The sequence below is a fragment of the Oncorhynchus kisutch genome, linkage group LG16, assembly GCF_002021735.2.
Source record: "Oncorhynchus kisutch isolate 150728-3 linkage group LG16, Okis_V2, whole genome shotgun sequence".
Classification (NCBI taxonomy): domain Eukaryota; kingdom Metazoa; phylum Chordata; class Actinopteri; order Salmoniformes; family Salmonidae; genus Oncorhynchus; species Oncorhynchus kisutch.
Window position 1 is genome coordinate 3,997,142 of NC_034189.2, and position 12,500 is coordinate 4,009,641.

A 12,500-nucleotide genomic window follows, 5' to 3' on the forward strand; every position below is an offset into this window, starting at 1 on the left:
TGAATCCTGGTGCCACCACAAGTACTTTGTCTTGTGTCCCAAACGACACTCTTCTATATAGTGCCCTATGGCTCCTTGTCAAAACTAGTGCACTATATAGGGCCTGGTTTCCCAAACTCTGTCCCCGGCCCTCCCCCCACCACCCATGGGTGCACGGTTTGGTTTTACCCCCCCCTTAGCACTACACAGCCCCTTCAAATAATCACTTCTATATGATGAGATGGTTATTTGAATCAGCTGTGTAGTGCTGGGGGGGGGGGTGATATAGAGACTCAGCCACTGAATCAACAGGAAACTAGTCCTCACCGTGTCGTAAAACCTCTCAGAAGTGTCATTTGTACGCTGCTACCAGTAAAATAAAGTTAACTAGTTTCATTTTGAATGTTCTTTTTATCTTGGTGTGCTGAGGTAGGAAGATGGGATCTGGTGGGGGGGGGGGGGGTTGTTTACGTTTGGCATCATGTGAGTGGGGAGTAGAGGGGGTAGAGAGAGGGGGTGGAGAGAGTTAGAGGGGGAAAAGGGCAGACCGATCAACGTTTGGGAGGAGGGGCTTTGGGGAATTTTGTGTTATCTTGACTGTGAGAGAGGGAGGGACGGAAGAGAGAGGAGGAGGAGGAAGAGAGAGGAGGAGGAAGAGAGAGAAGGAGGAGGAGGAAGAGAGAGGAGGAGGAAGAGAGAGAAGAAGGAGGAGGAAGAGAGATTCAACAAGAGGAGAAAGCTCAGTCAGTACCACACAGCTGAGAAGGACTCTGCACTACATCACTACTCCTCTACAAATCCAGATAAATCCTAGTGTTCGTTCTTCAAACAGATCAGAATATGGAGACATGAGGGACATCTTTACAGGACTGCTTCTTCTGCTCTGACTGAGTTTGAGAGACCAGACTCAGCAACAAGGTGAGTGACTGTCTAAATGTATGAAGTTATTCACCGACAAAACTAGTCATACATCTGTCATGTAAGTAGTTGTTATGACATCGGTGTCAAACCCTCAAGGATCAGCCGAGAGACAGTCCTCGTCCAGGATCAGCAGAGAGACAGCCCTCGTCCAGGATCAGCAGAGAGACAGCCCTCGTCCAGGATCAGCAGAGAGACAGCCCTCGCCCAGGACCAGCAGAGAGACAGCCCTCGTCCAGGACCAGCAGAGACACAGCCCTCGTCCAGGACCAGCAGAGAGATCAGCAGAGAGACAGCCCTCGTCCAGGACCAGCAGAGACACAGCCCTCAACCAGGACCAGCAGAGACACAGCCCTCGTCCAGGACCAGCAGAGAGATCAGCAGAGAGACAGCCCTCGTCCAGGACCAGCAGAGACACAGCCCTCGTCCAGGACCAGCAGAGACACAGCCCTCGTCCAGGACCAGCAGAGAAACAGCCCTCGTTCAGGATCAGCAGAGAGATCAGCAGAGAGACAGCCCTCATCCAGGATCAGCAGAGAGACAGCCCTCGTCCAGGATCAGCAGAGAGACAGTAATTGATTTTGACACCCCTGCGTTAAGACATTGCAAACTGTTTGACTACAGTACAAACTGTAATATATGTAGGTAGGTTATAAGAGCTACATTAATATATATAGGTAGGTTATAAGAGCTACATTAATATACATAGAGAGAGAGAGACAGGAGGGAGAGAGAGACAGGAGAGAGAGAGAGAGAGAGAGAGAGAGAGGGGGAGAGAGAGACAGGAGGGAGAGAGACAGGAGGGAGAGAGAGACAGGAGAGAGAGAGACAGGGCGAGAGAGAGACAGTAGAGAGAGAGACAGGAGAGAGAGAGAGAGACAGGGGGAGAGAGAGACAGGAGAGAGAGAGACAGGGGGAGAGAGAGACAGGAGAGAGAGAGACAGGAGAGAGAGACAGGAGAGAGAGACAGGAGAGAGAGAGAGAGACAGGGGGAGAGAGAGAGAGGAGGGAGAGAGACAGGAGAGAGAGAAAGACAGGAGAGAGAGAGAGAGAGAGAGAGAGAGAGAGAGACAGGAGAGAGAGAGAGAGGGGGAGAGAGACAGGAGAGAGAGAGAGACGGGAGGGAGAGAGAGACAGGAGGGAGAGAGAGACAGGAGGGAGAGAGAGAGGTGGGGGGAGAGAGGTGGGGGGAGAGAGGTGGGGGGGAGGGACAGGAGAGAGAGACAGGAGGGAGAGAGAGACAGGAGAGAGAGAGAGACAGGAGAGAGAGAGAGACAGACAGGGGGAGAGAGAGACAGGAGAGAGAGAGGTGGGGGGGAGTTATTTCATTGTTTATGTGTCAGTAATTGAAACAGGATACCAGTGTTAAAGTCAGTCTACTACAGATTGATCTTAATGACTCTGTTAGGACAGTAGAGGGGTTCGTTTCAAGAAATATAAAGTACTAGAAAACCAAGTTAAGAAATAAAGATTTGTGCCCCTCCACAAATCCTGTCCTTTGTCATATTAGCAATATTTCCTCTCCTTTTTCCCCTTTTCTCCAGAGGACCTGTGGAACCTCCCTAGTTGAATCCTGTATCACTGTGGAACCTCCCTAGTGGAATCCTGAATCACTGTGGAACCTCCCTAGTAGAATCCTGAATCACTGTGGAACCTCCCTAGTAGAATCCTGAATCACTGTGGAACCTCCCTAGTGGAATCCTGAATCACTGTGGAACCTCCCTAGTGGAATCCTGAATCACTGTGGAACCTCCCTAGTGGAATCCTGAATCACTGTGGTATCTAGAACTATCCTGCCTGGAATCCTCCATCTCTTCCCTGAACTGTTGAATACGTTCTAGAACAGGTTCTAGAGTCAGAATGGGTTCTACTGTTCCTGTTTCATCCATGATGTTGGTGCTGGTGGTGTTCCACACCTTCACAGTGGGTCAGAGCCAACCCAGCCTGACAGGAAATCTCCCTGTCTCAGCCTTCCACAGTACAGACACCCCCCTGGGTCTGCTACTGGACCCCCAAAACCCCTCCCAAAACCCCCAAGACATCGCATCTCTGAACCTCATTACCCCCATCTCATCCACACCCTCTCCTGACTCTGACAGTGGACACCAACATCTGAAACACGGACCCCATCACCTCACCTCCAACACGTCGTCCCGGGCAGTGCGTGTTCAGCCTGTAGTACCCCCTGTCTGCCACCAGGTGACCTTCATAAAGACAGCCTTTAAATACATAAACACAGTGATTAGCTCGGTGATATTCATGGTGGGGATGGTGGGAAACGCCACTCTACTGAGGATTATCTACCTGAATAAGACGATGAGGAACGGACCTAACGCCCTGATCGCCAGCCTGGCCCTGGGAGATCTGATCTATATCACTATAGATATACCCATCAACGTTTATAAGGTAAAAAAATATATATATTTTTACAGATGCCGTATCTTAATTTGATCTTGATTTTTCCGGCACAGAAAGAAATGCAAACTTTTAGTTTCAAGGTTTAAAAAATAACAAATAAAAAAGGCTTGTAAAGTTTTGTAATTTCCACTTTGACACGAAATATGTATCAACCCCTACAAACATGAATTATATAATAATATATTTAATAATATATTTAATAATCCATGAATTATATAATAATATATTTAATAATATATTTAATGATCCATGCATTATATAATAATATATATAATGATCCATGAATTATATAATAATATATTTAATGATCCATGAATTATATAATAATATATTTAATGATCCATGCATTATATAATAATATATTTAATGATCCATGAATTATATAATAATATATTTAATGATCCATGCATTATATAATAATATATATAATAATATAATAATCTATTAATTATAATCAGCGTTTCCTGATGCTGCAGGACTGTTTTCATTGCTGTGAGAAACTGGCTCAAACTGGCTCAAACTGGCTCAAACTGGCTCAAACTGGCTCAATATAATACATCTAAATCCCACAAACTGAACTCTGGACCTCGAAGCCGGTACCACTGCTTGTTTTCATTGTTCCCCTCTAATCAGGGGACCTTGGACCCCAGGTGGGTGCAATGCCAAGTCGGCTAGATGGTCGGCTAACCCTAACCCTAACCCTCTAATCAGGGGACCTTGGACCCCAGGTGGGTGCAATGCCAAGTCGGCTAGATGTCCTTTGGATGGTTGGCCAGTCTTGATACACACAGGAAACTGTTGAGAGTGGGGAAAAAACCTGCAGCGTTGCAGTTCTTGACGCAAGACCGGGTGCACCTGACACCTACTACCATACCCCGTTCAAAGGCACTTAAATATTTCTGTCTTTCCCATTCACTCTGTCTCTCTGTCTCTCTGTCTGTCTGTCTGAATATTCTCTACATAGGCCACTACCAGAGTTGGTTATAAGCAGTGCACTAAACAGGGAATAGGTGTCTCCTCTCCTCTCCTCTCCTCTCCTCTCCTCTCCTCTCCTCTCCTCTCCTCTCCTCTCCTCTCCTCTCCTCTCCTCTCCTCTCCTCTCCTCTCCTCTCCTCTCCTCTCCTCTCCTCTCCTCTCCTCTCCTCTCCTCTCCTCTCCTCTCCTCTCCTCCTCTCCTCTCCTCTCCTCTCCTCTCCTCTCCTCTCCTCTCCTCTCCTCTCCTCTCCTCTCCTCTCCTCTCCTCTCCTCTCCTCTCCTCTCCCCTCCCCTCCTCTCCTCTCCTCTCCTCTCCTCTAATCCTCTCCTCTCCTTCTCTATATTTCAGCTCCTGGCTGGCTCATGGCCGTTCGATGACAGCTCCATTGGCCTGTTCCTCTGTAAACTGTTCCCCTTCCTGCAGAAAGCTTCTGTTGGCATCACTGTACTCAACCTGTGTGCCCTGAGCGTGGACAGGTAAGACACACACACACACACACACACACACACACACACACACACACACACACACACACACACACACACACACACACACACACACACACACACACACACACACACACACACACACACACACACACACACACACACACACTAAGCTCAACCATCATGGTTTTGTCCCAAAGGACACCTAGTAGTGCACTAAATAGGGAATAGGGAGGCCCTTCAGTCCATGCTAGAAGAACAAGGAACTGAACTAAATAAGGAATAGGGAGGCCCTTCAGTCCATGCTAGAAGGACAGGGAACTGAACTAAATAGGGAATAGGGAGGCCCTTCAGTCCATGCTAGAAGGACCGGGAACTGAACTAAGAGAACTGTGTGTGTGTGTGTGTGTGTGTGTGTAGGTATCGTGCGGTAGCGTCGTGGAGCAGGGTCCAGGGTGTCGGTGTTCCCCTGTTAACAGCAGTAGAGATCATCTCTATTTGGCTGTTATCCATTCTGATGGCTGTACCAGAGGCGATAGGATTCAACATGGTCACCTTTGAGTACAGGTAACACACACACGGTTTTTACCTCTGCATATTTATTGTGGTCGATGTTTCAGTTCAAGGCCTTGTTCAGTTTCAGTTTGGTAGTGTGTTAATAAGGTAACCCTATTGGTAGTGTGTTAAGGTAACCCTATTGGTAGTGTGTTAATAAGGTAACCCTATTGGTAGTGTGTGTTAATAAGGTAACCCTATTGGTAGTGTGTTAAGGTAACCCTATTGGTAGTGTGTGTTAAGGTAACCCTATTGGTAGTGTGTTAATAAGGTAACCCTATTGGTAGTGTGTTAAGGTAACCCTATTGGTAGTGTGTTAAGGTAACCCTATTGGTAGTGTGTGTTAAGGTAACCCTATTGGTAGTGTGTTAATAAGGTAACCCTATTGGTAGTGTGTGTTAAGGTAACCCTATTGGTAGTGTGTGTTAAGGTAACCCTATTGGTAGTGTGTTAATAAGGTAACCCTATTGGTAGTGTGTTAAGGTAACCCTATTGGTAGTGTGTTAAGGTAACCCTATTGGTAGTGTGTGTTAAGGTAACCCTATTGGTAGTGTGTTAATAAGGTAACCCTATTGGTAGTGTGTGTTAAGGTAACCCTATTGGTAGTGTGTGTTAAGGTAACCCTATTGGTAGTGTGTTAAGGTAACCCTATTGGTAGTGTGTTAAGGTAACCCTATTGGTAGTGTGTTAATAAGGTAACCCTATTGGTAGTGTGTTAAGGTAACCCTATTGGTAGTGTGTTAAGGTAACCCTATTGGTAGTGTGTTAATAAGGTAACCCTATTGGTAGTGTGTTAATAAGGTAACCCTATTGGTAGTGTGTTAATAACGTAACCCTATTGGTAGTGTGTTAAGGTAACCCTATTGGTAGTGTGTTAAGGTAACCCTATTGGTAGTGTGTTAAGGTAACCCTATTGGTAGTGTGTTAATAAGGTCACCCTATTGGTAGTGTGTTAATAAGGTAACCCTATTGGTAGTGTGTTAAGGTAACCCTATTGGTAGTGTGTTAAGGTAACCCTATTGGTAGTGTGTTAATAAGGTAACCCTATTGGTAGTGTGTTAAGGTAACCCTACTGGTAGTGTGTTAATAAGGTAACCCTATTGGTAGTGTGTTAAGGTAACCCTATTGGTAGTGTGTGTTAAGGTAACCCTATTGGTAGTGTGTGTTAAGGTAACCCTATTGGTAGTGTGTGTTAAGGTAACCCTATTGGTAGTGTGTGTTAAGGTAACCTATTGGTAGTGTGTTAATAAGGTAACCCTATTGGTAGTGTGTTAAGGTAACCCTATTGGTAGTGTGTTAATAAGGTTACCCTATTGGTAGTGTGTTAATAAGGTAACCCTATTGGTAGTGTGTTAATAAGGTAACCCTATTGGTAGTGTGTTAAGGTAACCCTATTGGTAGTGTGTTAAGGTAACCCTATTGGTAGTGTGTTAATAAGGTAACCCTATTGGTAGTGTGTTAAGGTAACCCTACTGGTAGTGTGTTAATAAGGTAACCCTATTGGTAGTGTGTTAAGGTAACCCTATTGGTAGTGTGTTAAGGTAACCCTATTGGTAGTGTGTGTTAAGGTAACCCTATTGGTAGTGTGTGTTAAGGTAACCCTATTGGTAGTGTGTGTTAAGGTAACCCTATTGGTAGTGTGTGTTAAGGTAACCCTATTGGTAGTGTGTGTTAAGGTAACCATATTGTTAGTGTGTGTTAAGGTAACCCTATTGGTAGTGTGTTAATAAGGTACCCCTATTGGTAGTGTGTTAAGGTAACCCTATTGGTAGTGTGTTAAGGTAACCCTATTGGTAGTGTGTTAATAAGGTAACCCTATTGGTAGTGTGTTAATAAGGTAACCCTATTGGTAGTGTGTTAATAAGGTAACCCTATTGGTAGTGTGTTAATAAGGTAACCCTATTGGTAGTGTGTTAAGGTAACCCTATTGGTAGTGTGTTAATAAGGTAACCCTATTGGTAGTGTGTTAATAAGGTAACCCTATTGGTAGTGTGTTAAGGTAACCCTATTGGTAGTGTGTTAAGGTAACCCTATTGGTAGTGTGTTAATAAGGTAACCCTATTGGTAGTGTGTTAAGGTAACCCTACTGGTAGTGTGTTAATAAGGTAACCCTATTGGTAGTGTGTTAATAAGGTAACCCTATTGGTAGTGTGTTAATAAGGTAACCCTATTGGTAGTGTGTTAAGGTAACCCTATTGGTAGTGTGTTAATAAGGTAACCCTATTGGTAGTGTGTTAATATGGTAACCCTATTGGTAGTGTGTGTTAAGGTAACCCTATTGGTAGTGTGTTAAGGTAACCCTATTGGTAGTGTCTTAATAAGGTAACCCTATTTGTAGTCTGTGTTAAGGTAACCCTATTGGTAGTGTGTTAAGGTAACCCTATTGGTAGTGTGTGTTAAGGTAACCCTATTGGTAGTGTGTTAAGGTAACCCTATTGGTAGTGTCTTAATAAGGTAACCCTATTTGTAGTCTGTGTTAAGGTAACCCTATTGGTAGTGTGTTAAGGTAACCCTATTGGTAGTGTGTGTTAAGGTAACCCTATTGGTAGTGTGTTAATAAGGTAACCCTATTGGTAGTGTGTTAAGGTAACCCTATTGGTAGTGTGTTAAGGTAACCCTATTGGTAGTGTATGTTAAGGTAACCCTATTGGTAGTGTGTTAATAAGGTAACCCTATTGGTAGTGTGTGTTAAGGTAACCCTATTGGTAGTGTGTGTTAAGGTAACCCTATTGGTAGTGTGTTAATAAGGTAACCCTATTGGTAGTGTGTTAAGGTAACCCTATTGGTAGTGTGTTAAGGTAACCCTATTGGTAGTGTGTGTTAAGGTAACCCTATTGGTAGTGTGTGTTAAGGTAACCCTATTGGTAGTGTGTTAAGGTAACCCTATTGGTAGTGTGTTAAGGTAACCCTATTGGTAGTGTGTTAATAAGGTAACCCTATTGGTAGTGTGTTAATAAGGTAACCCTATTGGTAGTGTGTTAATAAGGTAACCCTATTGGTAGTGTGTTAAGGTAACCCTATTGGTAGTGTATGTTAAGGTAACCCTATTGGTAGTGTGTTAAGGTAACCCTATTGGTAGTGTGTTAATAAGGTAACCCTATTGGTAGTGTGTTAATAAGGTAACCCTATTGGTAGTGTGTTAATAAGGTAACCCTATTGGTAGTGTGTTAAGGTAACCCCATTGGTAGTGTGTTAAGGTAACCCTATTGGTAGTGTGTGTTAAGGTAACCCTATTGGTAGTGTGTGTTAAGGTAACCCTATTGTTAGTGTGTGTTAAGGTAACCCTATTGGTAGTGTGTTAATAAGGTACCCCTATTGGTAGTGTGTTAAGGTAACCCTATTGGTAGTGTGTTAAGGTAACCCTATTGGTAGTGTGTTAATAAGGTAACCCTATTGGTAGTGTGTTAATAAGGTAACCCTATTGGTAGTGTGTTAATAAGGTAACCCTATTGGTAGTGTGTTAAGGTAGCCCTATTGGTAGTGTGTTAATAAGGTAACCCTATTGGTAGTGTGTTAATAAGGTAACCCTATTGGTAGTGTGTTAAGGTAACCCTATTGGTAGTGTGTTAAGGTAACCCTATTGGTAGTGTGTTAATAAGGTAACCCTATTGGTAGTGTGTTAAGGTAACCCTACTGGTAGTGTGTTAATAAGGTAACCCTATTGGTAGTGTGTTAAGGTAACCCTATTGGTAGTGTGTGTTAAGGTAACCCTATTGTTAGTGTGTGTTAAGGTAACCCTATTGGTAGTGTGTTAATAAGGTACCCCTATTGGTAGTGTGTTAAGGTAACCCTATTGGTAGTGTGTTAAGGTAACCCTATTGGTAGTGTGTTAATAAGGTAACCCTATTGGTAGTGTGTTAATAAGGTAACCCTATTGGTAGTGTGTTAATAAGGTAACCCTATTGGTAGTGTGTTAAGGTAGCCCTATTGGTAGTGTGTTAATAAGGTAACCCTATTGGTAGTGTGTTAATAAGGTAACCCTATTGGTAGTGTGTTAAGGTAACCCTATTGGTAGTGTGTTAAGGTAGCCCTATTGGTAGTGTGTTAATAAGGTAACCCTATTGGTAGTGTGTTAATAAGGTAACCCTATTGGTAGTGTGTTAAGGTAACCCTATTGGTAGTGTGTTAAGGTAACCCTATTGGTAGTGTGTTAATAAGGTAACCCTATTGGTAGTGTGTTAAGGTAACCCTACTGGTAGTGTGTTAATAAGGTAACCCTATTGGTAGTGTGTTAAGGTAACCCTATTGGTAGTGTGTGTTAAGGTAACCCTATTGGTAGTGTGTGTTAAGGTAACCCTATTGGTAGTGTGTTAAGGTAACCCTATTGGTAGTGTGTTAAGGTAACCCTATTGGTAGTGTGTTAATAAGGTAACCCTATTGGTAGTGTGTTAATATGGTAACCCTATTGGTAGTGTGTGTTAAGGTAACCCTATTGGTAGTGTGTTAAGGTAACCCTATTGGTAGTGTCTTAATAAGGTAACCCTATTTGTAGTCTGTGTTAAGGTAACCCTATTGGTAGTGTGTTAAGGTAACCCTATTGGTAGTGTGTGTTAAGGTAACCCTATTGGTAGTGTGTTAAGGTAACCCTATTGGTAGTGTCTTAATAAGGTAACCCTATTTGTAGTCTGTGTTAAGGTAACCCTATTGGTAGTGTGTTAAGGTAACCCTATTGGTAGTGTGTGTTAAGGTAACCCTATTGGTAGTGTGTTAATAAGGTAACCCTATTGGTAGTGTGTTAAGGTAACCCTATTGGTAGTGTGTTAAGGTAACCCTATTGGTAGTGTGTGTTAAGGTAACCCTATTGGTAGTGTGTTAATAAGGTAACCCTATTGGTAGTGTGTGTTAAGGTAACCCTATTGGTAGTGTGTGTTAAGGTAACCCTATTGGTAGTGTGTTAATAAGGTAACCCTATTGGTAGTGTGTTAAGGTAACCCTATTGGTAGTGTGTTAAGGTAACCCTATTGGTAGTGTGTGTTAAGGCAACCCTATTGGTAGTGTGTGTTAAGGTAACCCTATTGGTAGTGTGTTAAGGTAACCCTATTGGTAGTGTGTTAAGGTAACCCTATTGGTAGTGTGTTAATAAGGTAACCCTATTGGTAGTGTGTTAATAAGGTAACCCTATTGGTAGTGTGTTAATAAGGTAACCCTATTGGTAGTGTGTTAAGGTAACCCTATTGGTAGTGTATGTTAAGGTAACCCTATTGGTAGTGTGTTAAGGTAACCCTATTGGTAGTGTGTTAATAAGGTAACCCTATTGGTAGTGTGTTAATAAGGTAACCCTATTGCTAGTGTGTTAATAAGGTAACCCCATTGGTAGTGTGTTAAGGTAACCCTATTGGTAGTGTGTTAAGGTAACCCTATTGGTAGTGTGTTAATAAGGTAACCCTATTGGTAGTGTGTTAATAAGGTAACCCTATTGGTAGTGTGTTAAGGTAACCCTATTGGTAGTGTGTTAAGGTAACCCTATTGGTAGTGTGTTAATAAGGTAACCCTATTGGTAGTGTGTTAAGGTAACCCTACTGGTAGTGTGTTAATAAGGTAACCCTATTGGTAGTGTGTTAAGGTAACCCTATTGGTAGTGTGTGTTAAGGTAACCCTATTGGTAGTGTGTGTTAAGGTAACCCTATTGTTAGTGTGTGTTAAGGTAACCCTATTGGTAGTGTGTTAATAAGGTACCCCTATTGGTAGTGTGTTAAGGTAACCCTATTGGTAGTGTGTTAAGGTAACCCTATTGGTAGTGTGTTAATAAGGTAACCCTATTGGTAGTGTGTTAATAAGGTAACCCTATTGGTAGTGTGTTAATAAGGTAACCCTATTGGTAGTGTGTTAAGGTAACCCTATTGGTAGTGTGTTAATAAGGTAACCCTATTGGTAGTGTGTTAATAAGGTAACCCTATTGGTAGTGTGTTAATAAGGTAACCCTATTGGTAGTGTGTTAAGGTAACCCTATTGGTAGTGTGTTAATAAGGTAACCCTATTGGTAGTGTGTTAAGGTAACCCTACTGGTAGTGTGTTAATAAGGTAACCCTATTGGTAGTGTGTTAAGGTAACCCTATTGGTAGTGTGTGTTAAGGTAACCCTATTGGTAGTGTGTGTTAAGGTAACCCTATTGGTAGTGTGTGTTAAGGTAACCCTATTGGTAGTGTGTTAATAAGGTACCCCTATTGGTAGTGTGTTAAGGTAACCCTATTGGTAGTGTGTTAAGATAACCCTATTGGTAGTGTGTTAATAAGGTAACCCTATTGGTAGTGTGTTAATAAGGTAACCCTATTGGTAGTGTGTTAAGGTAACCCTATTGGTAGTGTGTTAATAAGGTAACCCTATTGGTAGTGTGTTAATATGGTAACCCTATTGGTAGTGTGTTAATAAGGTAACCCTATTGGTAGTGTGTGTTAAGGTAACCCTATTGGTAGTGTGTTAAGGTAACCCTATTGGTAGTGTGTTAATAAGGTAACCCTATTGGTAGTGTGTGTTAAGGTAACCCTATTGGTAGTGTGTTAATAAGGTAACCCTATTGGTAGTGTGTTAAGGTAACCCTATTGGTAGTGTGTTAATAACGTAACCCTATTGGTAGTGTGTTAATAAGGTAACCCTATTGGTAGTGTGTTAATAAGGTAACCCTATTGGTAGTGTGTTAAGGTAACCCTATTGGTAGTGTGTTAATGTAACCCTATTGGTAGTGTGTTAATAAGGTAACCCTATTGGTAGTGTGTTAATAAGGTAACCCTATTGGTAGTGTGTTAATAAGGTAACCCTATTGATAGTGTGTTAAGGTAACCCTATTGGTAGTGTGTTAATAAGGTAACCCTATTGGTAGTGTGTGTTAAGGTAACCCTATTGGTAGTGTGTTAAGGTAACCCTATTGGTAGTGTGTTAATAAGGTAACCCTATTGGTAGTGTGTGTTAAGGTAACCCTATTGGTAGTGTGTTAAGGTAACCCTATTGGTAGTGTGTGTTAAGGTAACCCTATTGGTAGTGTGTGTTAAGGTAACCCTATTGGTAGTGTGTGTTAAGGTAACCCTATTGGTAGTGTGTGTTAAGGTAACCCTATTGGTAGTGTGTGTTAAGGTAACCCTATTGGTAGTGTGTGTTAAGGTAACCCTATTGGTAGTGTGTGTTAAGGTAACCCTATTGGTAGTGTGTGTTAAGGTAACCCTATTGGTAGTGTGTTAATAAGGTAACCCTATTGGTAGTGTGTGTTAAGGTAA

The 12,500-nt window shown here is 42.5% G+C and overlaps 1 protein-coding gene across 1 annotated transcript in view; it reads left to right on the forward strand.

The window, feature by feature from the left end:
* The first annotated feature begins 658 nt into the window (after positions 1–658).
* Positions 659–12,500, forward strand: part of LOC109885651 (endothelin receptor type B) — a 15,618-nt gene continuing 3,776 nt past the window's right edge. The window contains exons 1-5 of the mRNA XM_031791615.1: positions 659–897; positions 997–1,468; positions 2,442–3,303; positions 4,640–4,767; positions 5,158–5,304. Of these exons, the coding sequence (XP_031647475.1) occupies positions 2,758–3,303; positions 4,640–4,767; positions 5,158–5,304 (821 nt within the window). The 5' untranslated portion in view covers positions 659–897; positions 997–1,468; positions 2,442–2,757. The remainder of the gene's footprint in view (positions 898–996; positions 1,469–2,441; positions 3,304–4,639; positions 4,768–5,157; positions 5,305–12,500) is intronic.